At 37.9% G+C, this 27409-nt stretch overlaps 1 protein-coding gene across 1 annotated transcript; it reads right to left on the minus strand.

Annotated features, from left to right (window-relative positions):
- Positions 1-8: 8 nt before the first annotated feature.
- SYPL1 (synaptophysin like 1) lies at positions 9-27409 on the minus strand. Its single transcript, XM_055420759.2, has 5 exons — positions 27230-27409; positions 9355-9476; positions 7942-8149; positions 3687-3875; positions 9-1573 (listed from the first exon to the last, which is right to left on the minus strand). The coding sequence occupies exons 1-5, from the start codon at positions 27296-27298 to the stop codon at positions 1445-1447; spliced, it is 717 nt and encodes a 238-aa protein (XP_055276734.2). The 5' UTR covers positions 27299-27409; the 3' UTR covers positions 9-1444.

Here is a 27409-nt window from a genome sequence, read left to right on the forward strand (position 1 = left end):
AACCAGGGTCTCCAAAGCATTTTTTATTCCTTGCCAAACATTAAACAAACAAAAAAAAACTACTGTAATATTCTATTTCTTGCTTTGCAAATCAATTCCATTTTATACTGCTTATGCCTTTAAAGTGAAAGTTTCTTTATAATATCACAATCAGTGCACTCTTTACTTTAACTTTTTTATTAAGGTGGATACACATTCTCATATTAACAATTCTTATCAACAAAAGCAACCAAAATAAGGCAATAGTAAGATGTGCTTCACATACAAACAATCATGTGGCTGAGAGGAGATCTGGCCCTGTACAACAGAAAGCTTAGGAAGCAAAATGTGAATAAGCCCTATATTCCAGAAGCTACCCAAATGTGTGAGCAAAGACAGCACACCCATAATATAGCTCACTTAGGTTCCTTCTTTATGACGCATAATTCCTTAATTATCCATTTGTGAAATAATAACAAACATTAAGAAATGTGAAATCCAAATTGCATTCATCTTCACAATATCAATACTAAACTCAAGACAGCAACTTCATTGAATATAAATGTTTCAAAAGTAAAAGGCAATCTTAATTCTTTTTATCCTATGAATAGGGTCTGCAAAAAAAGGTAGATTATTTTACTCTACTTGCAGGAGACTAGGTCTCAGCCTGCACTGAAGGAGCATAAGCAACAAAAGACAGCAAACAAGTATCACTAGGAGTAATGCCCATACATATCAAAGTATCTAGGTGAACCATGTTTTACTTATGTAGCAAATCTATTAAATAACCAGCATATGGAAGTTTACACCTCATGCGAGAGAATTACCAAATTAACTATACATCTATTAGAAATCTCTAAACCCCACTCCCCAAACAATTTTAGTACACCTACAAAATACTGTAGGTCATTTAGAAAAACAGAAATAAAACATACATCAGCCTTTGTAATTAAGCATTTTTCATAACATATAAACAATATTCAGGTATAAACTGTTAACTAAATGTTTTTTCTAAATCTGATTTATGTAATCAAGACTTTCTTAAACAAAGACAGGTCTTAGGAATATGATCTGTACAAACTTACAGTAGTGTATATTCCAAAAGAGATTTTCTTCCTATTATGATATGACAATAAAACTCTTTTCTGAGTGAAGATATACGTTAAGGCTTTAGGTGTAAACACTTTGGAAGGAAAACAACTTAGTGAAGAAATTACCGTTCATTTAAAAATGTGTATCATCTCATAATAGGCCCCTGAATTTTCAAATTCACATGTGAGAATACATTTACATCTTAAATTTCTAGGAAAGGCACAAGCTTTATGTAAAAAAGCAGCAAAATTTTAAACCCACCAATTTACTGAAAAAGCCATTACTTTTATTAGAAACAAAAAATGCTTCCCAAGGTGTTGGCAACAGGTCATAGTACAGACATTTATCTCACACAGTGTACTTCTCCCTTCAATTATATTCCAGTTGGAGGAGGAATACCTCCTTGAGAAGTAGAAGTATTTGATGGACTGTGAAAGCTGGTCTCCTTGTACACAAACCATGCATTTCCTCCCCAAAGTATCATATTCAGAAAGCCAAAGATCTAAGAAAGAAAAACAAACATGAAAACCTAGTATACTATTAAAATTTCATACCTTAGTTTTCCTATAAATATTTAATATTTCCAGGCCATATATGATCATTTCATTTGAAGTCTAAACTATACATCAAGTGGAATAAAAAAGGAAGACTCTATTTCCATGCCCGATTTGGATATATAATGACTTATTCCCAGTGAAATCTCTAAATCTGTAACATATCAAATCATGACTAAAAGATATCTTAGTTTTACATGTGTATTATTACCATTTAAAAAAAGGAATTAAATTTGTTTGAGAAAAGTAAATAAGACCATCCTTTTATTACTTTATATTTAGACTTCAGTGGTTCTAGGTGAAGAGAACAACAGGAATCCACAGTTCCTTCTCTAGGAGGGGTTTTACTTTTCTCCCATTTGAATGGTTATAAACATCCTTTGTGCACCTTTTCCTACTTCCCTACTTCATCCCTCTCCTACCATCACCTTTGCGTCCACAGCTGCAGCCACAAGAGAAAAGGAGTCACAGAAGAAAACGTTACATCACATCCTGTATTAATCAACCTAAAAGAAATCAGCCTTCCCAGGTACAAATCTCAAAGCGGAAAGTCTCAGAAAGGAAGGAACTGAAGATATCCTATTTTCACAGTATTTTCTTTTTTTTAAATAAACACAAGAATAGTAGTGACCTATGAGGTAAGAGTAGGGTAAAAAGCTTGGGTACTATCATATTTGTGCTGCTGTTATTTAGTCGCTAAGTCAAGTTTCGCCACCCCATGGACTGTATGTAGCCCGCCACACTCCTCTGTCCATGGAATGTCCCAGGCAAGAATACTGGAGTCAGTTGCTATTTCCTCCTCCAGGGGATCTTCCCAACCCTGGGAAAAGAACCTGCGTCTCCTGCACTGGCAGGTGGGCTCTTTACAAATGAGCTACCAGGGAAGCCCCAAACTGCTTTCTTCTATCTTTTTGTATTATTTGGGTATAAAAACACTTCTGAAACTATCTCAGCTCACCGTCAATATATATGCAAAAAAAAAAAAAAAGACTTTTAAAACAAAAATTTGGCCAAATTGCCTTATAAGGCAAGACCAAGTTTATCCACTGGAAAAATACTTTCTTGAAAAGACATGAAACCTCCTTAAAAATAATACCCTCATTATATTAATAATATATCTGTATTTGGATAAAATACCAGACAAAATAATATTTAAATTTAGAGTTCAAAATTTTAGGATTATTTAAAGAACTATGAAAGTACTATTTCCAGAGACCCAGAGCAAATTAGATTAGAGAAAGGGCTAATGACCATGGACAGAGGACAGTTCATGGGGTCACAAAGAGACGGACATGACTTAGGGACTAAAGAGCAACAATAGAAGAAGTCAGATCTGGTTCAAACCTTGGCTTTGCCAACTTACTAGCCCTGTCACCTTGAGTGATTTAACATACAAGCTATATTCTTTCCCAGTTGTAAATGAAGATAACACCACCACTTGCCACATTCCTCTCAGAACTGACATATGTGTAATGACCTTAGCACACAGTCTTAATAAATGTTATATTAGTGCTTTTAGCGGAGAAGGCAGCGGCACCCCACTTCAGTACTCTTGCCTGGAAAATCCCATGGGCAGAGGAGTCTGGTAGGCTGTAGTCCACGGGGTCGCGAAGAGTCGGACACAACTGAGTGACTCACTTTCACTTTTCACTTTAATGCACTGGAGAAGAAAATGGCAACCCACTCCAGTGTTCTTGCCTGGAGAATCCCCAGGACGGGGGAGCCTGGTGGGCTGCCATCTATGGGGTCGCACTGAGTCGGACATGACTGAAGTGACCTAGCAGCAGCAGCAGCAGTGCCTTTAGAGTCAAAGTCTTGCCTAGTTAATGTTAATAAAGACGTAACCATGATCTTGTCTAAGCTTGTTTACAAGTAATAAATTTCTTCACAAACTTTTTCTTGCTGTTATACAGACTATATGATAACTAGGATTCTGATAAGCTTGGTAAAGATAAAATCAATATATTCATCCAGGGATTTATTAAAACTATTGTTTTCTTAAATCACTGTAAGTTTTTTCTAATAGTAAAATAAAATATTTTATAAACACTGCATACTTACCACAGATACGTTTAGGGATCCCATACTAGTCACAGAGACAAACTGGCACACCACTCCTTGAAGATTACAAGGCTTAAGTTCCTGGACAATATTGGAACCGGTAGCTGTTTTAATATCTGTAAGAGCTTTAGCCCAGGCTGAAGTGCTCACCAACCACAAAAAAGTCACAACAATAGTAATTACAAAGTCCTAAAGCAAAAATAAGTATGAATTAATAATGAATACTTAAAAGATACAAAATTTCAAATCCACCACCAAGGAAATCATGTTGAACTCTCAGTGCTGAGAAATGACATTCTTTATAAAAAAAGGCCACAATCAATATAGCAAACACTGCTGTTTACTATTGCCAGGCCAGTGCCTGAGCTACAACAGTCATCTTCTGAAGGGTCTCAGATTTTTACATGGAGAAATCGAAGTTTTATAAAGCCCTCATCACAACCTGATCTAACTAAGCCTCTCCCTCTTGGGATCATATATCAGTCTCTGTTATCACCAATAACTGTATACCTCCATAATCTCTGTTTTAATCTCAAATAATAATCTCAAATATCACTTCTCTTTCTGGCTCATTCTCTTTGTTTTTTTTTTTTTTTTTCATGCTTCTTTGAAAGTTGGTAACTTCTGATTGGTTGCCAGACAATGTGAATTTTACATTTTGGAGTTGTTTTATATCCTTTAAATACTTTGGGGCTTTGTACTGGATGCAATAAATTTACTTGAAAACAACTTAATCCTTCCATGGCTTGCTTTTAAGCTTTGTTAAGCAAGGCCAGTCTAAGGGCTAATTTTGCCACATAGCCAAGGCAATGGTCTTCTGAGAACTTCCAATCCTCTGTCAATGGAATTTTCCAGACAAGAATATTGGGGTGGGTTGACATTTCCTTCTCCAGGGGATCTTCCTGACCCAGTGGTGAAACCCGTGTCTCCTGCATGGCTCATTCTCTTTGGCACCCCAACCTTAAAACTCCTTTGACCCCACTGAGATCTACAATCTGATCTCTATTTCCCTCAATTTAGATTCTAAGGTTCTTACATATGCTCTCAATTCCCTCTTCCTCCCCTGCTTTCTCATATTGTTCTGGCAAACCTCTAACTTTAGTTAAATCTAATGCTCTATGACATGAATAGTGAGATGGTGAAAAGCACACACCCAGGATGACTTGTCTCTTTTAAAATTCATGACAACAAAATTTTAAGAATGCTCATTATATTAAGAACAACAAAATTTCTCTAAAAATACCCTGTCACTACCAGTTTTCTACTAAAGTGTTTGCTACTTATTACAGTTCAAGAATAGGAGTGAATTTTTAATATTTTGGATAATTTTTTATTGAACTAAAAAGAAAAAAATTTACTCTCCTTAATCTATTCTGCTGGGGAACTAGAACTCTGTTGACTAATACTGGCTATAAAAATCTAAGTAACACTTTTTAAAAGTATGTATTTGGATAGTATAAGTTTCCATCTCCTTTGGTCTTCCTTTTTAAATTAACAACCAAAGTAGGAACAGTGTAAGATTTGTATCTTTTAATGATGTATTCTGAGCATTCAGGTACGTTCAAGACTATGAGTTCTCACTATCTGCAGCAAAAATCTCTCCAAGCTCAGAAATGGGTTTTGGAGCTTATCGCATAATTTTTTTTAAAATAAATCTGGTTAGTTTTAAATTACTTTTGCCAATGAGCTTTTAGTCATTTATGTCAGATAAATACTAGTGATGACACATGAGATACAGAAACTGCTATATATAGCTTGTCTACCTGGTCAAGCTGGCACTGAATAAACGCCTTGCATTAGAGAGCCGAAACAATGACTAATTTTACAAGCATGGTGGCACAGTATTTGCATTTAAGCTCTCCACTGCTACTGGTCCTCTTTAAAAAATGTGTATCAAAGAGAAAAGAAGGGAAACATTAAGTATCTTGCACTGTGGGAGTACTCCCCTTTTTGCTGCTGTACTCTGCTGTATTTTGTGCTATGGCAAACGTTTTCTAACCACTTGCTAGAAAGAGCTGATAATTAGTATGAGATTATCACATGTTAAATTCTCTCTGGGCTACAGTTCATCACTTTGACCAATAGATGTCAAATCTTAATTTTAAGGTTTCTTCCTTCCAAATTCCTAATCAAAAAAACACATTTTTTTTTCCTGATTATGCTTTTTATGATTATGCTATTAATGGCTTATAGATGACATTTTTATATTTCAAAAGCAGGTTCTTTTCTGACAATGATGCATAAAGCAATTTTAGGATGAGTGGATGTGGGAGAAATGCGGGCCTCTGAAGACAGTCCATGTGACTCAGGACTCTAGCCAGTTCTGCATGAACGATGCCACCTGGAATTATACAACGCACAACATGCCTGTGGCAGCCCTAGTGCTACCAATAAGAAGGACATAATTCATAACAAAGCTTTAGGATTTGGGATACCCTATCTTTGGTTTCGTTTTATGGTATTTCTGATTCTCCATACAGGCTAGAACCCTTAAGCTCTCCCTATTTAACATAAAAACGTGCTGAATTTACTTAAAAACTAAAGTTGATTTTAAAATGTCACAATTGAAATTTTCCTAGAGATATCTTAGCAGAGAATTGAGAACACTGATGAAAGAGCATACCGTCATTAACAAATGGTACTTTAAAAAAAGATCATATTCGGCTATAGTTAAAAATTTAGGTATCACAACAATTTTTTTTTACACTTATATGGTTAAAGTAAAATCCAAAATTTAATTTAGAGGCTGGACTTTTACAAATAAGAAGTATCCATCATACACTGTATCAACAAAAAAACACTTTACAGAACTAATTCTGGATTATGTCTCTATAGGACCATTATTATTTCTCTATATGATCACTCAGGTAGAAAATTATTTTTGACTTTTCTGAATAATACAACTAGATCAGTTTTATAGTTTTATTAGGCAGAAAAAGCCTCCTCCAAAGTAGATTTGAATGCTGCTTTAAAAACTGTCGTATTTTTAAGGCTTAATAAACAAAATAAGAGAAATAAAGGTTCATTGCTAGATTTAACTTAAAATTTGTTGGGATAATGACAAGATAGCAAGAAACATCTTCATTTAGAATTTAATCTATAAAGAACTTTAACAAAATATAAATAAGGCTTGAAAAGTCCACAGAAGTTACAGATTACTAACATGAAATTTCTGTTAAGTACTGCAAATTAAAATGGATGATGTCTATCTTTTGAAAATCACTTAACAACCAAGAAATGTTTTATGAAAACATCAGGTTTGAGAATTTCTTCTCAGATACAAGACATGGAATAAATATGATGGATAAGATACTGTTTTATTACTTACTTACCATTTGTATTCTTATGATCCAGGCAGCAAAAATTAAAAATAAATAAGTAAATAAATAAAACCTGCTAGTTAATAATTTGGTCTATCCTTTAAAGTAACTTCACAAATAATAAGCAGATGTGAGTAGTTACTGTATTCTTAGGATATAAATGACCAGTATCACAAAAACATCTCTGTTGTCCCTACAAATCAGTAACACCAACACTGACTTTGTAATTCTTCAGTAGTGGAGGTCCACTTTAAAACTACAGTTTATCTCTGGATATGCCACCAATAATCTAGGGGAATTCTACTAACTAAATCTCAGAGATTATTTTTCTTTCTAGCTCAGTAGACCCTGAGGCCAAAAAAGGTATTCTCCAAATTCAAATCCTTGGTTGCCATCTTAAAGATTCAGAATTAGCTCATGAATGCCACTAATGCCAAATTCTGTAATTTTTATAGAATTACCTTGGTCAGATTTTAAATTAAAGAATTTAAGAATACAGACCAGGTGTCAGGCATAAAGGGGTATCCCTGAGAAAAGAGAAAAAAGATAAGAAACAGGAAAACAGTTATGAGACTACTAGCATTGTTAGCAATTCTTCAAATCGAACACATTAATTTCTACTTAATTTCCCTGCTATTTGCAACCTAATATGTTTTGTCATATATTCAAGTTCTTTCCAGGTTAAAATAGAGTTATATACAAACAAACAAACCTCCCTCTGTATAAGGAGTACAGAGGAAGTGTTGCAAACAGGCTACAAGAACTGGGTTAAACATGACAAGAGCAAGCATAAACTCGTGGCAGAAGTCAAGACATGTTGAAACTGGTTTATGCCAAGAGTTTTTTTCCCCAGTGTAAGAAAATCAATATTTAAATTCAAATATAATATATACCTACATAAGTTATTTTTGTATAAAAAGAAAGTGATTACTTACAGTCATGGGAAGCTTTCGACTATCACGATACAGGCTCGTGTAACCAACATAGAGCAGGAGAGCAGCAAGGCAGTACAGGAAGACGAAGACTGCAAACGTAACATAGAACTGCGCGGAAGAGGAGTAATCTCCAATAAGGACATAATTCTTCCAATCTACACTACAGACATTTAAACCTTGAGGTGTCTGAAATGACGCTTCATTCAACCTATTAAAAAAAGGCACAAACAAATTTATGAATTACTTGGACTCTTCTAACAGAAACACATAGGCAGAATATTTAAGTAAAATATACTCCCCAAATATATTAAAACACTTTCCTTTTTAAAAAAGCGAAACATTCAAATACTTAAGTAAATTAAAATTTTCATAAGTATAGAAATCATATACTACACCTGATACTTGGTTTATGATAGACTGAATAAAGACTGAATTAAATACGTTCACACACAGATACTATCTTCCTGTAACAAAAACATAGCAGATTAAGAGCATTGTTACAAACTGGTTTCTGCTTTGAGAAACTGTCCTCCACTCTAGGAGGCAGAGCCTGTAACCAGCACCAGGAGAGTCAATGGTGACTCACACTGTAACCATCACTCAGTAGTGAACTCCACAGTCTTTAATTTTCCCTGTCCACAGATCACAAAAGCACTGATCACTAAAGATGCTGTAACAGTTCCTTATACAGGAACTTTATAACAGAAGGACTGAGAGATGGAGAGGCAAAGACTGATTACCAAGCACTTGCTATCTCACATATCTTTGATGTAAGATTTTATTTAATCATCAAAGCAACATTAAACGGTTTAAATCCACTGAACAAAAAAACTGAGTCTAGAGAATTAAGTAAGTAGTCAGTAAGATTCACACCCTCACTTAAACATAGGACAGATGGAGTAAACATTTAATGAACACTGAGGTCAAACAACAAAATAGCCATAAATATTCAGAAAATAAAGTTTTATGCTGCTGAAAGAAACATAGGAACTCTTTTCTTTATATAAACACATGTCTTAAAGCTATACATTGCACACTAGTAACTTCAAATACATGAGAAAGTTGGATTTTTCATAATCTGTGTTTGCTTCTACAACATGGCTTCTCAAACTAAGGTGACAGAGCAGTCTTGTTTTGAAATTTCCAATCCACTGTGGGATGACAGAATAAAAGTATCAAGGCAATGTCAATTGAAAGTTTCTGAATGCTTACTGTCATTTTCTGTATTTATTTTATCACAGTTCAGGAAAACAGTCTGCAGATAGGCACTGGTCCACACACCATACTTTCAGTAGCAATGATCACTACTTACAAATGAGCATGAAATTAAAAATGTCTCACTCCCAAGATCAATAAGTTGTTGGGAAATCTTAATGAGTGAAAAGAGTTGTTAAACCACAAAAGCAAACTTACCTGAATGGATAACCAAAAGTAGCTGTAATCGTTTTATTCTCAGCACCTTTAGCACAAGACACTTGAATTTCTGTTTTGCCCTTAAAACCTCCACAGGTAGCAAAAGCAAAGATAGAAGCAATCTACACAAAGACCAAAGAAAGAAAAGAAAGAAGCATTACTCTACCCAAACATAGGTCATTAAAATCTTAAATACAGTGACTATTAAGAATTGGCTCACTAACATTCTTAGAATTCTTATTTACAAAGGAAGATGGTGAAAAATATTTAAAAATGTATCTGCAACCTCTCTGACTTCCCAGCTTCATGCACTAGTCACCAACTTAAATTATGAACACAGGCAGACCTTATTGTGTCTGTTACCTTCCTATGTACACTGCTTATATAATTTCTTCTATGAGTGCTTTGGGTTGTCTCTGAAACAACAGACCCTTTATCCCACCCCAAAACCATGATACCATTATCACTCCATGACAACTAGTACTTCCTTTCTTTTTTTCATTTGTTATTTGGCTACTCCAGGTCTTAGTCACATCATGTGGAATCTTTCATTGCAGTGAACAGACTCTCCTGTGGCATGTGGGCTTCAGTAGTTGTGGCCTGCTGGCTTAGTTGCTCTGTGATGTGTGGGATCTAAGTTCCTTGACCAGGGATTGGATCCTAATTCCCTGACCAGGGATTGAACCCATGCCCCTGCATTGCAAGGCAGATTCTTAACCACTGGACCACCAGGGGAAAGTCCCAATGATTTCTTAATAGCAAGTCATGAGTTCAAATTTCCCAAGTTGATATATATTTTTTAACCATAAGTATTTTTTTCAGAGTCTGCATATTACATTTGTTTAATATAAAATTTGTTAAGTCATGGGTTTCTCTCCATAGTCCCACACTTCTTTCTCATTTATTATTGAAGAAACTAGGCCATTTGTCTTACAGAGATTTCCATATGGTGTTGTGTGGCATAATTCCTCTATCTGTATTTTCTAAAGAGGCTAGATTAAACTCTGGTTTGTGTTTTCTTTTCATCACTTGTTTTGTTTATTTGTTAGAATGCCAATTTTTAGTTGGCTCTCTTGTGATGATGTTAAGATGAATTAGTGGGTACAGGTATTGTCAGCCTGATCTATCCTTTAATTTCTCCATTAGACTTTCCTCTAGTGGTTTAGCAGCTACTGATGATCATGACTTGGTTCCATAATTTTATTAGAGGTTGGGAAATGTAGCATTCTGTCATTTCTTTGTTACCTGGAATTCTCCTGTGCAGAACTTTGTCACATAATCATTTTGGTAAACTTGAGGTATGGTTCATAGGAGGCAAACAGTATAAAAATGCTTGGTTCTTTATTTTTCTTTACCAATTTTTACAATAGTAAACTAGTTTATTATCTTCCAGGTGTAACAACTGGATTATTTTTAGCATTACTGTAACTTAGGTTTAATATATTTTATGTTTTCCAACTGTTTACCTTTATTTTTTTAACACTTAAATTGTCTTGTATTTAGCTAATGGTAGTCTAATGGGGCTTTCCTTTTTTCCCCCTTGACCCTTACAGTTTTTGATAGTTTCCTTGTTTTCTGGACACAATATTTTAGGGTAAGTTTGTACATTTCCTGCCTTAATTGTGGATTCAGCCAGTCTATTGTCTCCAGGGAAACTTAGTTCCTTGAATGAGAAACGATACTTACTAATCACATTCTGGAAACTGGGGACCATAATTTTAAGATAAGGAATTTTAAAAAATTGTTTTAACTTGAGATATAGTTGATTTACAATTAATTTCTGCTTTACAGCAAAGTGACTCCGTTATATATATAAATCGTTTTTTGAAATCTTCCATTATGGTTTATCATAGAATATTGATTTTAGTTACCTGTGCTATATGATAGAACCTTGCTTACCCATTCTATGTATAACAGTTTGCAACTACTTAACTCCAGACTCCCTTCCCTCCCCGAGCAACTACAAGTCTGTTCTCTTTGAGTCTGTTTCTGTTTCATAGGTAGGTTCATTTGTGTCGTATTTTAGAGTCCACATGTCATATGACATTTGTCTCTCTCTGTCTTACTTCACTCAGTATGACAATCTTTAGATCTATCCATGTTACTGTTAATGGCATTTCATTCTTTTTTATCACTGAGTAGTGTTCCACTTGAAGACCTATAAGACCTTTTAGAACTAACACCCAAAAAAGATGTCCTTTTCATTATAGGGGACTGGAATGCAAAAGTAGGAAGTCAAGAAACACCTGGAGTAACAGGCAAATTTGGCCTTGGAGCATGGAATGAAGCAGGGAAAAGGCTAATAGAGTTTTGCCAAGAGAACGCACTGGTCATAGCAAACACCCTCTTCCAACAACACAAGAGAAGACTCTACACATGGACATCACCAGATGGTCAACACCGAAATCAGATTGATTATATTCTTTGCAGCCAAAGATGGAGAAGCTCTATACAGTTAGCAAAAACAAGACTGGGAGCTGACTGTGGCTCAGATCATGAACTCCTTATTGCCAAATTCAGACTTAAATTGAAGAAAGTAGGGAAAACCACTAGACCATTCAGGTATGACCTAAATCAAATCCCTTATGATTATACAGTGGAAGTGAGAAATAGATTTAAGGGACTAGATCTGATAGATAGAGTGCCTGATGAACTCTGGACGGAGGTTCGTGAAACTGTACAGGAGACAGGGACCAAGACCATCCCCATGGAAAAGAAATGCAAAAAGGCAAAATGGCTGTCTGAGGAGGCCTTTCAAATAGCTGTGAAAAGAAGAGAAGCGAAAAGCAAAGGAGAAAAGAAAATATATAAGTATCTGAATGCAGAGTTCCAAAGAATAGCAAGGAGAGATAAGAAAGCCTTCCTCAGCGATCAATGCAAAGAAATAGAGGAAAACAACAGAATGGGAAAAACAAGAGATCTCTTCAAGAAGATTAGAGATTCCAAGGAACATTTCTTGCAAAGATGGGCTCGATAAAGGACAGAAATGGTATGGACCTAAAGGAAGCAGAAGATATTAAGAAGAGGTGGCAAGAATACACAGAAGAACTGTACAAAAAAGATCTTCATGACCAAGATAGTCACGATAACGTGATCACTGACCTAGAGCCAGACATCTTGGAATGTGAAGTCAAGTGGGCCTTAGAAAGCATCACTACAAACAAAGCTAGTGGAGGTGATGGAATTCCAGTTGAGCTATTTCAAATCTTGAGAGATGATGCTGTGAAAGTGCTGCACTCAATATGCCAGCAGATTTGGAAAACTCAGCAGTGGCCACAGGACTGGAGAAGGTCAGTCTTCATTCCAATCCTAAAGAAAGGCAATGCCAAAGAATGCTCAAACTACTGCACAATTGCACTCATCTCACACACTAGTAAAGTCATGCTCAAATTCTCCAAGCCAGGCTTCAGCAATATGTGAACCGTGAACTCTCAGATGTTCAAGCAGGTTTTAGAAAAGGCAGAGGCACCAGAGATCAAATTGCCAACATCCGCTGGATCATGGAGAAAGCAAGAGAGTTCCAGAAAAACATCTATTTCTGCTTCATTGACTATGCCAAAGCCTTTGACTGTGTCGATCACAATAAACTGTGGAACATTCTGAAAGAGATGGGAATACCTGCCTCTTGAGAAACCTGTATGCAGGTCAGGAAGCAACAGTTAGAACTGGACATGGAACAACAGACTGGTTCCAAACAGGAAAAGGGGTACGTCAAGGCTGTATATTGTCACCCTGCTTATTTAACTTATATGCAGAGTACATCATGAGCAATGCTGGGCTGGAAGAAGCACAAGTTGGAATCAAGATTGCCGGGAGAAATATCAATAATCTCAGATATGCAGATGACACCACCCTTATGGCAGAAAGTGAAGAGGAACTAAAAAGCCTCTTGATGAAAGTGAAAGAGGAGAGTGAAAAGGTTGGCTTGAAGCTCAACATTCAGAAAACCAAGATCATGGCATGTGGTCCCATCACTTCATGGGAAATAGATGGGGAAACAGTGGTTGACTTTATTTTTTTGGGCTCCAAAATCACTGCAGATGCTGATTGCAGCCGTGAGATTAAAAGACGCTTGCTCCTTGGAAGGAAAGTTATGACCAACCTAGATAGCATAGTAAAAAGCAGAGACATTACTTTGCCAACAAAGGTCCGTCTAGTCAAGGCTATGGTTTCTCCAGTGGTCATGTATGGATGTGAGAGTTGGACTGTGAAGAAAGCTGATCGCCAAAGAATTGATGCTTTTGAACTGTGGTGCTGGAGAAGACTCTTGAGAGTCCCTCGGACTGCAGAAGATCCAACCAGTCCATTCTAAAGGAGATCAATCCTGGGTGTTCATTGGAAGGACTGATGTTGAAGCTGAAACTCCAATAGTTTGGCCACCTCATGCGACGAGTTGACTCGCTGGAAAAGACTCTGATGCTGGGAGGGATTGGGGGCAGGAAGAGACGGGGACGACAGAGAATGAGATGGCTGGATGGCATCACTGACTCGATGGACCTGAGTTTGATTGAACTCCAGGAGTTGGTGATGGACAGGGAGGCCTGGCGTGCTGTGATTCATGGGGTCGCAAAGAGTCGGACTAAGCAACTGAACTGAACTGAACGCCTCTTAAATGTGGATAGAACAGTGACTTGCTTCTAGTGAACAGAATACGGTAGGAGGAATGGGATGTCCTTTCTGAGATTAGGTAATAAAGAGACTACAATTTTTTGTCTTCATTTCTCACTCCCTTGAATCATCTGCTTTGGGGGACACTACAAACTATTAGAAAGTATTTGAAAAAATGTTACAAATGCTTAGTATTTACTAGCATACAGATCTAGGACAGACTCTTGCTCATGCGTACTCCATGACAAGCATAAGAACGTTCACGGTAATATTGTTTATGATATAAGAATACAGGGAGAGGGGAAGCAACAAGAAAGCAGACAAAATATATTGGTATACAGTACTTACAATGAGAACTTACACAGCAATGAAGATATACAACTATAGCCACCTACGTCAACAAGGATGAACTGTAGAAACCTAATATCATTCTTTTAAAAGCTCTGTTTACTTGGAGAAGGGAATGGCTACCCATTCCAATCTTCTTACCTGGAGAATTCCATGGACAGAGGAGCCTAGTGGGCTACAATCCATGGGGTCACAAAAAGTTGGACATGAATGAGCAAGTAACACTTCTTGGGTACATCACTCCTGCCACTATCTTTGTTCAGGCCCTTACCATTTTTCCCTTGGACTAACCCAACAGACTCTTCACTTTTAAACTCATTCTCAAAGCCATCCATCTTTTACTGTAGGCTCTAGAGCTGCAGTGTCCATTAAGGTGCCATAAGGCACATGTGGCTACTGAGCACTTTAAAAATGGCTAGCCAGACCTGAGATGGTTGCACATGTAAAATATACCATGGTTTATGAATAGTATGCGGAGAAGGCAATGGCAAGCCACTCCAGTACTCTTGCCTAGAAAATCCCATGGATGGAGGAGCCTGGTAGGCTGCAGTCCGTGGGGTCGCTAAGGGTCGGACACGACTGAGCGACTTCACTTTCACTTTTCACTTTCATACAATGGAGAAGGAAATGGCAGCCCACTTCAGTGTTCTTGCCTGGAGAATTCCAGGGATGGGGGAGCCTGGTGGGCTTCCGTCTATGGGGTCACGCAGAGTCGGACACGACTGAAGTGACTTAGCAGCAGCAGCATCATGAATAGTATGAAAAAAATAATGTAAAATATCATCAGTCCTGGGTGTTCATTGGAAGGACTGATGCTGAAGCTGAAACTCCAATACTTTGGCCACCTCATGCGAAGAGTTGACTCACTGGAAAAGACTCTGATGCTGGGAGGGATTGGGGGCAGAAGGAGAAGGGGACGACAGAGAATGAGATGGCTGGATGGTATCACCGACTCGATGGACATGAGTTTGAGTGAACTCCGGGAGTTGGTGATGGACAGGGAGGCCTGGCGTGCTGTGATTCATGGGGTCACAAAGAGTCGGACATGACTGAGCGACTCAACTGAACTTTATACTGATTACTTGTTGAAGCAATAATATTTTGGATATATTGGGTTAAACAAAATGTATTATTAAACCTCTCCTGTTTCTTACTCTTTTAGTGTGGCTAGTAGAATGCTTAAAGTTACTCTATGGCTGGCATTTGTCGTCTGGACTGTGTTTCTATGATATAGAGCTGTTTAGAGTGACATCAGACTGATACGAAATAAAAATCTGGTCATGTCATTCCCATGGTTAAGAGATTTCCTGAATGGCTTTCCAGATATAAATTTAAGAAAACATATAAAGCCCAAAATTCTTAATTTGGCATAAGAGGCAGGGCTGAGAGGCACAGCTTCAACATTATCTTCCTAGATTTATATACACTGTACTCCATGCAAGGGCCTATACAATTCTGTCACATTGCATTGTATATTTACTGTTCCTGAAACACACCAAGTATTTATGTCTTGAATGAATGCGTTTTTTTTTCTGCCCGGATTTCCCCCTCCGTCCCCACCCTGAATCTCTAACAAGCTCATCAGTTAAGGCCCTGTCTGATTCCATGTGGTAGAAATATTCTGACTACTGGGCTGCCACAGACTTGAGTTCATTACTTCTGTTAAAGGCATTTTTCTTGTGTATCTTGCTTGTTAAAAAAAAAGGAAACAAAAAACCCAAAATAATAAAAACTAGTTTCCCACTTAAGACAAAAATTAGTAAATAAATGGCACAATGTACCATAGTTTATTGCCTTTAAGATTGCCTTTACCTCTCCCTTGGCACACTGTTGTATCTTTGCATTTGTCCTTATTCAGGGTTTTTAGTGCTTACCTAGCAGAAGGCCTGACATACACCAACTGTTCACTAAATAACTGCTTAACTAAAGGGAAAAAAAATCAATACTCAATAATATACAAATAAAACCATATTTCAAGTCTTACATACTCATCATTTCAAGTTTGTCATTTTGTTATGAGGATAAATAAATATCATGTTTGCCATTTTGGTCTTTATCTTATGGGGAAAAAAGGGATGAGGTACACACTTTTTACTAAATGAAATACAAACAATCTGAGGGTAGGCTATCCAACCATCTCACCTTTCCCTGTATCGTACTAATACTTTGATTTCAATTAGAACTTATATACTGGCAGCCCACGGGTGAAGCCTGACCTGCAAACAGATTTATGGTCTTCCCAGTATTCGTGGAAAATGTGAATCTGCTGTCATTATTATCAGCGTGCTGCACATAAAAATTTGGATTTCCCGCACGGGAATGGGAAAATGAAAGTTATGGCAACATCAGACCTATATTCCCATAAAGTGACAGTCCCATGGAAATGAGTGACAGATGACACTTAAGAAATGGTACACAATTTCCAGATTGCTGTCACTTTCTATCATTTCTCCACCCCTCAGAATGCATGTTAGTTACCAGTAATCAACGAATTATATTATTCTTTCTGCTTCCAAACAGCTTGTTATACTCATTTACTTTATGAGGGGTTCCAATAAGCATTTCAGTTTGTACTTCTAGTCTAAAATGAGTAGTAGTGGTATGCTGATTTACATTTCCTTGCCACTTATGAAACTAATCCCACCCCCTGCCCCCACTCTATCCCATTAAGAATGACTGAAACTGCTGACATGAAATTCCACTTGTAGAGTGATGACTAAGAATCCAGGCACAGGATGAGAGCAAGTTTCTGTTCAGGTCAATAGGTCCCATATTCATGATGACAGTCTGAAGTTCCACTTAGCTCTCTGCCCACTGGACCCACGTTAGAGACACGACAGATGCCTCATTGATTTAGATATTTGTAACTCATATATACTTCAGACTGGCCCTCTAGAATATTACTCTCTAAAGTAGACTGGAGTACTCAATTTAACTGGTGTACAAGAATAAAATGTGTCTATTTATATCTACTCTTAGACTTAAACAAGGAAGGAAACTTCATTAAATTTAATATACTGCTGAAACCCATGTTGGGTCTGTATGTCAGAGAGTCAGATGTTGGGACAGTATATGGGGTATCCTGAAGGTAAGGGAGTCCCATAACATAGGACAGACAGTGATACCATCACCTATTCTTCTACTTCAGAATTCATATATCATAGTGTGAGTGTTCATGGCTAAGTGACTTTATCGAATAAATTATTTACTTTTAACCAAACTAACCTTCACAAAATGGACTGGTGGCTTAAAAATGTCTTCATGGAAACTACTCAGTGACAATACAAAAACTCATGTCCAACAGCATTAATACTCTTTGTGAACTGGATTCATCAGCCACATGACCAGGTTAAAAAAAGATTCTACTTAATCAGAAAAAGTTGGGGGAAAAAATTATTCGACAAATATCTGAAATTAGGGTTTTTTTAAATCTGAATGAAATTTAACAAGAGTATATAATATGCCTTAAGATAACGACATAGTAAAACATGCATCTGGGGCTTTGTGTATAAAATCTTACTTATACTGATAGTCAGTCAGAGTCCCAGTTCCAGCTCTTACTCCCAGACACTGCACAGCTCACAGAAGATTCTACTGGCGAACATTGGTATTCATCTAATTTATGGATATCTTTCACATGTTTTTAGTTGCACGGTCCTCTCTGCTATTTCGTTTCATGATTGAGCTGTTCAGGAAAATTATAATTGAAATCTTCAATATATTGTAAACGAGGGTTTATGTCCAAAATCAATGCATGCTGTTTTACTAAATCAAATGACCATTCAGTACTTTAGATGAACTATCATAGCATGTCTGCTTTAACAGTCGGTCAGATTAGATGCCTAGAGCTAAGGTACTGATTTTCTGATGCATTTATTAAAGATACTCATTTTTAAAAAACATTTTGTTACTGATGTTGATATTTCAGTTTATTTCCACTATGCACTGAGCCGTGGTCAGTTTCAAAGTGCTTCAATTTCACTTTTCTATTATTTCCGTCTGTTTGAAAAGTACAATCACAGAAAGTTCTAAATAGCCTGCTAGTAGTTTCCATAAACCGTAAGAATGTGAACCATGAGAAGTAAACCCAAGTTCCTGTTGAAATAAATTGCTAGATGTTTTTTGCTAACTCTTAATTATTACATGTTGAAAACATCTCTATGTCACCTTTATTCTTAGACAATTTTTTTAGCTGAATATGGAACTAGAAATCTCTGAGGAACCAAAATATACCTATTTTAAAATCATTTCAGACTGTTCTATTATTTTTATGTCTTTTGAAGTGAATCAGTATTCCGACTCTTGATCTGGATGGCTGTCTTGAAATGAGTCTGTCACTTCACAGAAAACTGAGCATCTGTTACCACTGATATAATATGAGCTTTTAAGTGAACTAGTTTTCTTCATGTGTTTCAGGACATTTGATGCAGGCTCAACTTGAGCATGTTATTTCTCCCTTTTCCATCTTGGTCTAGTGGTTTTATAAGTAATCTCCTTGCCCAGTAGTTTTATAGTCATTTCTAATGCCCTATTTCGTATCTATATTTTGGGACCCCAAAGTACTAACATAGGAGAATATTCAAGTTATCACAAATCCAGACCTTAAGCAGGTAGACTGATTCAGGTCTTTGTTAGTAGTTTAAGTACTCTACTCCATGGAAGTCATAAATCCAAAAAATAGTTTGAAGCTTTTTCTCAGATTTACTTCCCAGATCCAAGAATAGTCCTTCTCCCACCCATATTTCTGTTCCATTGCTGGTCCCCAACGACATTTACCCTGTATTAGAAAAGCAATTCTCAGTACGTGTGGCCTGTGGATCCTAAGGAATACCCAAGACTCTTTCAAGGGGTCTGTGAGGTCAAAAATATTTTCACAATATTATTACAACGTCATTTTCTTTTTACACTATGTTGACATTTGTGCTGATCGACACAAAAGCACTGATGGGTAAAACTGCTAGGCTTCAGTAAGAATCAGCAAAAGCATCAAACTGTTAGTTCACTACCATGCACTTGCAGTTAATGAAAAAAGCCAGTTTTACTTGAAAATGTCTTCGATGAAACAGAAAAATTATTACTTTTATTAAATCCTGACTCTTTGAGTCTTCTTAAAATTCTGTGGGATGAAACAAGATGTGGAAATACTTTCACAACTGAAAAGACAAGATAAGGACCGTGAGTAAATATTTGCAAACCATGCAACTGACAAGGGTTTAATTTCCAAAATATACGAACTGCTCACACAACTCCATAACAAAAAATAACCTAATCAAAAAACGTGCAGAAGACCTAAATAGACAGTTCTCCAAAGAAGACATACAGATGGCCAATAGGTACCTGACAAGATGTTCAGCTTTGCTAATTATCAGGGAACTGCAAATAATGTAGTATCACCTCACACCAGTCAGGATGGCAGTCATCAAAAAGTCTACAAATAATAAATGTTGGAGAGAATGTGGAGAAAAGGCAATCCTCTTATATTACTGGTGGGAATGTAAACAGTCACAGAAAACAGCATGGAGGTTCTTTAAAAAACTAAAAACAGAGTTGCCATGTGATTGGGCAATCCCACTCTTGAGTATATACCTGGAGAAAACTGCTGCTGCTGCTAAGTCGCTTCAGTCATGACCGACTCTGTGCGACCCCATAGATGGCAGCCCACCAGGCTCCCCCGTTCCTGGGATTCTCCAGGCAAGAACAGTGGAGTGGGTTGCAACTCGAATTTGAAAATGCTCCAATGCTTGTAGCAGCACCATTTACATAGCCGAGATATGGAAGCAACCTAAATGCTCACTGACAGATGAATGGATAAAGAAAATGTAGTCTATAAATAGAATGGAATGCTACTCAGCCATAAAAAAGAATGAAATAATGCCATTTGCAGCAACTTGGATAGACCTAGAGATTATCAGACTAAATGAAGTAAGTCAGAAAGAGAAAGACAAATATCATAAGATATCACTTATATGTGGAATCTAAAAGTATGATGCAAATAAACACAAAAAACAGAAAGAGACTCACAGACATAGAAAACAAACTTACAGTTACCAAAGAAGAGGCAGGGAGAAATAAATCAGGAGTTTGGGATCAGCAGATACACACTACTATAGAAAACATAAACAACAAGGTCCTACTGTTTAGCATGGGGAACTATAATATACTGTAACAAACTATAGTGGAAATGAAAAAGAATATATGTATGTATAACTGAATCACTTTGCTGTACACCAGAAAGTAAAACAACATTGTAAATTAACTATAGTACTTCAATAACAAATGAACAAACAAAAATCACTTTTACTGCATACCGAAATACAATGGTTGTCTCCAGGGAGAGCATTTAAGCAACTGAGTTGTTCCCTGAAATAGTCACTTTTTTCGTTGAATACTATTTTTACTGGAAAGAATGAGTAATAGACATAATATAGTTATTCAGACTCAGATATCTGTCAGACTTTTTTTTTAAATGAATAAAATGAGCCTTTCACTTTTAAGAAAAACCAGCAGCATTTGTTGTCACTGATGTACTCTAACTTTCAAGTGATTATTTTAAAATAAAAAAAATTTTTTTAAATCTCAGCTTAAATTTCTAATATGGTAATACTGACTGATATAACCTACATACACAAAAGTTCTTTGGGGGTTCTGAGACCAGTGTTTAAGAACACTTTATTATACTAAAGCATTGCTCTGTTACCTTAAATTTCCCTTTAATGTTTTATCAGAGATTGTTATTTGTGTGAGGGAAGTGCATATGTGTATATGTTTGTGCATTCTAAAAGCACTGACTATACATCTGTACATACATACACACGACATAAATATATACATAGTCTATGGAAAAAACATCTTGTATATCCCATGAGAGTGTTCACAGTAAACACTGAGAGGAGTCCAGGCAGAAGAAACAGAAGCAAAGGCAAGGGGTAAGTCAGTCAGGTCATCACAAGTTTCACATGTACAGAGAGATCTGTTAGGCACAAAATATCGTTTGAAATCCTTTTTTTTGCTTTCCACAATAGACAAAAAAAGTGAACACAAATTGCAAGGTTAAGAGAAAGATAAGTTTCTTAAAAAGCAGTCAGTGTCATAGACTGATAGCTTAAAATTTTAAATATTAAGCAAATGGATGAAACAAACATCAGTCTAAGTATGGCTCATCCCCTATACTCTGTAATACAATTTGTATTTTCTGTGGTGTTCCTCTGTGCTATATTATAAACCATTAAAACATGGTCCCTGTTTGCAAAAATCTTAGTAGTCTACCTGGGATGATTATTCTATATAAACTAGCACATATTTCTGAAAGTATGCTGTTTAAACAAATTGATATATGTAATGCTCAAATGGTTATAGATTTTCTTAATCATGGTTTTTCACACTAACTTTCCTGGAGAATAATTTACTCCAAAGCAATGGGGTTGCAAAAGAGTCAGACATGACTGAAGGACTAAACAATAATGTTTTTAAATGTTCTTTTGAATTTGCTCATTAATTATAAGTATAAAATCAGAAAAAAAATTCAAACTTGATAAATGAATCAAGAAAACCCTACTTGTTTTTAACTTCTAACATCTAGTAGAAACATTACTGTAACAAGAAAAACATTACATCAGGAATCTTACATTTTTGTTTCTTAAACTTGAAATTTTTGGTAATCTTTTCATTAACTTTATTAAAAGACCAATCAGAAACACAAACGGAAGTTACTGAGAAGCCTAAGAACAGACTTTTGAGTTCAGGATATAGTAATCACAACCATGGGATACTGGGCAAGTTACTTAATTTCTCTAAGCCTCAGTAACATGGAGATAACAACAGTTTTATATATGCATAGTAGCTGCAGTTTAGAAGCAAAGTAGAAATGCTTCTGCTTTGGCAACTGGATTTTTATCCTCTCAATAAATATTTACTGGGCACTTGCCTTTATGTCTCTGAGGCCTTCAGATTTGTAACCCCTTGAAAGTTACATATTATCAGACTGCATATTTGTCTAACATCTTCTAGAATCTTGTTAAAGATAAACTGATTTGGAGAATTATTCTGATAGTAATATTTATAATAAACAGCCTTTATCTAGATTTTAGATGTTTGTTAACTTATTGACTATTTTTAGAAGCAACCCATACATCTTTCAACACCTTATGAAACTTCGACAATTCATTCAAAACACATTTAAAAATTCCTGCTATGGGCCTTTCTCTTCTAGAACTTTGTCTTATCCCTGTCAGCTTCTGTTCTAAACTTTCTATTCAAAAGTCTCTTCTCTACAGTGTACACACACATTCAATCTTTCCCATCTTTAAAACAGGTTTCCAGCCAGGCTTTCCTGCTGGCTCAGATGGTAAAGAATCTGCCTGCAATCCTGGAGACCTAGGCTCAATCTCTGGGTCCAGGAGAGCCCCGAAGAAGGGAACGGCAACCCACTCCAGTATTCTTGCCTGGAGAATTCGATCCATAGACGAGCCTGCCAGGCTACAGGAGGTCGCAAAGAGGCGGACATGACTGAGTGACTAACACTTTCATTCTCTCCCATCTTCACAAATAATGCTCTACTCTCACTGTATTCTCTTTCTTACATGGACCCATTTGGCCTACTACCATGTGGTTTCTGATTTTACCAAAACTGCTCTTACTAAAGCCTACTGATTACCAAAATCAAGAGATGGCATTTAAGTAATTATTTTACTTAACCTATTGCATCTAATCTGCTTCCCTGGTGGCTCAGATGGTAAAGCGTCTGCTTACAAATGGCAACCCACTCCAGTGTTCTTGCCTGGAGAATCCCAGAGACAGTGGAGCCTGTTGGCTGCCATCTATGGGGTCGCACAGAGTCAGACACGACTGAAGCGACTCAGCAGCAGCAGCAGCACAATGAGGGAGGCCCAGGTTCAATCCCTAGGTCGGGAAGATCTCGTGGGGAAGAAAATGGCAACCCATTCCAGTATTCTTGCCTGGAAAACTCCATGAATGGAGGAGCCTGGTGGGCTACAGTCCACGGGGTCGTAGAGAGTAGGACACTAATGAGTGACTTCACTTTCACTTTCTTTCACAGTGCACCTAATATTGCTAAGTACTCTTTTCTTGAAGTATCTCTAATAGTGAGGTTATTTCTCTCCATTCTCCTAACTATTCCCTTTTTCTTTGCAATCAAATATTTGCTGAATCTCCAGCCCGTATTTCTTTTAAACTCTAGACCTATATATCTACAGGGTACCACCACTTACATGCTCTAAAGTGACCACAAACTTAATATATCCAAAACCTTATTGACCTTCTGCCTAAAATCTGTGGCTTTTCCTTAGTGATCTGTCTTAGATAGATGTGCCACTACTACTCCAAGTCAGAAGCATGGCAGTCACCCTGCCTTCTCTTCATCCTACACATATATTCTTGGGAAGCCCTGGTAACTCAGCAGTAAAGAATTTGCCTGCCCAGTGTTCACAATAGTCGGGACATGGAAGCAACCTAGATGTCCACTGGCAGACTAATGGATAAGGAAGTTGTGGTACATACACACAATGGAATATTACTCAGTTATAAAAAAAAGTATGCATTTGAGTCAGTTCTAATGAGGTGGATGAAACTGGAGCCTATTATACAGAGTGAAGTAAGCCAGAAAGAAAAACACCAATACAGTATATTAACTCACATATATGGAATTTAGAAAGATGGTAACAATGACCTTATATGCAAGAAAGACAGCAAAAGAGACACAGCTGTAAAGAACACTTTTGGACTGTGTGGGAGAAGGCGAGGGTAGTATGATTTGAGAGAACAGCACTGAAACATGTGTATTACCATATATAAAACAGATGACCAGTGCAAGTTCGATGCATGAAGCAGGGCACTCAAAAGCCTGTGCTCTGGGACAACCCAGAGGGATGGGTGGGGAGGGAGGCAGGAGGGAGGTTCAGGATGGGGGGACATGTGCACCCGTGGCTGATTCATGTTGAAGGATGGCAAAAACCACAATATTGTAAAGTAACTGTCCTCTAATTAAATAAATTAATTAAAGATAAATAAATAAAATTCAGGAAGAGTTAAAAAAAAAAAAGAATTTGCCTACAATGTAGGAGATGCGGGTTCAGTCCCTGGGTGGGGAAGATCACCTGGAGAAAAAAATGGTAACCCACTCCAGTATCCTTCCCTGAAAAATCCCACAGACAGCGAAGTCTGGTGGGATACAGTTCATGGGGTCAGAGATGGACAAGACTTAGCGACTAAACACACGAATATATTCTTATTTCTAAACCTCTAGCTTTCTAATTCCACTGCGATTAGTTTTAGACCTTCAAAAGACCCTGATGCTGGGAAAGATTGAGGGCAGGAGGAGAAGGGGACGACAGAGGATGAGATGGTTGGATGGCATCATCGACTCGATGGACATGGGTTTGGGTGGACTCCCGGAGTTGGTGATGGACAGGGAGGCCTGGTGTGCTGTGGTTCATGGGGTCGCAAAGAGTCGGACACGACTAAGCGACTGAACTGAAACATCACACAACAGATTTCCCTTTCTTCAATTATGGCCTTTCAATTCATCCCCTACACTGCTGACAAAATAAAAATTTCTAAAAGGCAAATCTAATTATATTGTTCACTTGTTTATTTACTCTTGAATGAGTGAACCCACTACACACAATAGGAATTCTGGTCTTAAGTGGAAGCTGTACAATGAACAACACAAAATTCTGTACCTGCATGTATGCATTTTCTTAAAGGCCTAGATTATCCAAGGTTAACCCAAAGGGTTAAGAACCACTGGCTGGTAGAATCAACTCCAAACTATTCAAACTATTTGAAACCTTTCAGAATCATCTCAATCTGCCATCTCCCTCCCGGTAAAGACTGCAGTCAACCTCAACTACTTAAATTCTCAAATAGGGCTCTGCTGCTTCAACTTTTCACACCACTGAACATAAGCTCCTCTTTACCTAGAAAGCCATTCCCCACCCATTCCCCAAGTGAACAAGTTCTTTAATCTATGAAATCCTCTCTACACCTCCTAGCAATTTGATTTCTCCTTCCTTTCACCTACTACACTTAACCTATACCTTTATTATAGCATTGGTCATACTGCCTATTTATATTTGTTTTCATGTCTTTTATTAGGTCGTGAGGAAAAAAACCACCGTTTTATTCACCGTTTGTCTGTTAGTGCTTAGCACAGCACCGGTATATAATACATACTCAAATATTTGTTGAATAAATAATTCTCTACCTCATCAACAATGAATATTCTTTTCATGAAAGAGTTTCTGTGTAATAATGAGTTGTTCAAACTGAAAGTAGTATTTTCCTAAACTTAAAAAGGGTATCTTTCAAAAATGTGAGACCTATGATCACTAATAAACTTACCACTAATATTTTAAAATATTAAGAAAAAAAGTTGTTTTAAAAAAGACTGATGAATAATGTAAGCACAAATATAAACAACTGACTTCATTTAAGTGAAATTTTAAACTAATTATAAGTTTAATTATAATCCTCAAGAAGACTAAACTACTAGGTGTAAGATTTTTTTCCTTAAACTTGGTATTCGATTAGCCCAGTTAAATGTGTTTTTCCTCTTGCAATGTAAAATTTTTATATACTCAAATAGAGTTCTCTTTATATTTAAATCTGGACAGATGTTTACAGAACTCTAAATGCGTACAGGTAGGTGTCTTTAACGTAAACGTTTGTGTGAAATTAGCACAGTTTTCAGAAAACACCAAGTAAAACTTTGGGGGAAACATAGGAAACTTTGGGTGTAGGAAGGAAATCAGATTGAGCATTCATTCGAGAATCTGAGTTTCTGTGTTATCTCCCGCAGGTTATTTAGAACAGGAAATCTAAGTTCTTACTCTTCACCACTTTATCACTAACATACGGGGTTGAAGAGTTACGGATGTAAATATTGCTGGCTACAAAAGCAACTTGCCTGCACACTGAACAGATGCCAGCTGCCTATTAATATGGGCCTGAAAACCAGCACTGGAATATGTACTAGGCCACTAACTCTGAAGGCAGTGCCTGGTGTACTCACCAAGCCCTCCAAAGCGATCATTACCAAGGTCGAAGTAATAAATCTGCTTTGATGTTAACGATTGAGAGTGTCCCCAGGGAAGGACTGAAAGCTGACTGCAGGATGCTGCTGCGAAACACCTAAAACAAACTGGACTCCTAACTTGTGTTCCCACCTTGCGATTCCTAGTGCGTTTCAGTGGATCAGACTAACAACGCATTTTGTTTATAGAGTTTACGCATTTCCCCCCCCCCACCTCCGCCCGCTTCCCTGTCCCAGTTTATTTTTAACCTTTTTAACTTGGAGCCAATCTTAAAAGCATATTAAGACCCAAGAGCTCGTCAAATCACTTGGAGAAGGCACACCAACTTCTGAGGGAGCGCGGCCTCGAGTCCGCAGGGGACAGAAATGCACTGGCTGGGCCCTTCTACTCGCGGCGTAGAGGCAGCGCCTGCCGGCCTGAGCGCGACTCCAGCCCGCCGGGTTTCGGTTAGACCGCAACAGGAAGTTTTCTCTTCCTCTGCGGAAAGCTGTGAAGCCAAAGAGAAATTTGAACCCCACTCTCCGGGGGACACCCAGAAGAGAGCTTCGGGGTGCGTGTGTGTGTCGGGGGGTGAGGGTGCGGGGCTCCACCTGGGACGGCGGCGGCCGAGAGACTAGTGATTCAACGCCGTCCGCAGCGTCCCCGCCCCGCGCAGGCCCAGGCCTCGGCCTCTCTTCCCCTCCCCGCGCGTCCAGTCCCGTCCGGGCCCGTCCCCGGGGGCAAAGGCGGCTTCGCGGCCCGGGCGGGGCGGGCTGCGCCCCAGTTCCCAGAGCTCCCAGTCTCCGGGCAGAGGGCGCCGGAAGGGGAGCAGGAACCGGAGCGGGCGCGGCGACGCGACTCCCGGCCTCGCCGGAGCAGGCTGCACTCACCCACTCGAGGACTTTGATGAAGCCGAGAGGCTCCTTGAGCGGGTTGAGGTTGAGCTGGAAGGAGGACATCCTCTGAGGGAAGGAGGGAAAGAGTGTTAGGACGGCGGGGCGGCGGAGGAGGGGGACCGACCGGACCGAGCTCCACGGCCGCGAGGAAGGGCAGGAGGGGCGGCTCCGGGA

Source organism: Moschus berezovskii, chromosome 3 (assembly GCF_049115385.1).
Source record: "Moschus berezovskii isolate FMDL1 chromosome 3, NW_MosBer_1.0, whole genome shotgun sequence".
NCBI lineage: Eukaryota > Metazoa > Chordata > Mammalia > Artiodactyla > Moschidae > Moschus > Moschus berezovskii.

Excerpts from the sequence above, each read along its gene's own strand:
- SYPL1 (XM_055420759.2), bottom strand. The coding sequence starts at position 27,298 with ATGTCCTCCTTCCAGCTCAACCTCAACCCGCTCAAGGAGCCTCTCGGC. Across the intron at positions 9,477-27,229 it reads TCATCAAAGTCCTCGAGTGG|ATTGCTTCTATCTTTGCTTT; the intron begins GTGAGTGCAGCC and ends GTCTTTGTGTAG. Across the intron at positions 8,150-9,354 it reads ACTTTTGGTTATCCATTCAG|GTTGAATGAAGCGTCATTTC; the intron begins GTAAGTTTGCTT and ends TTTTTTTAATAG.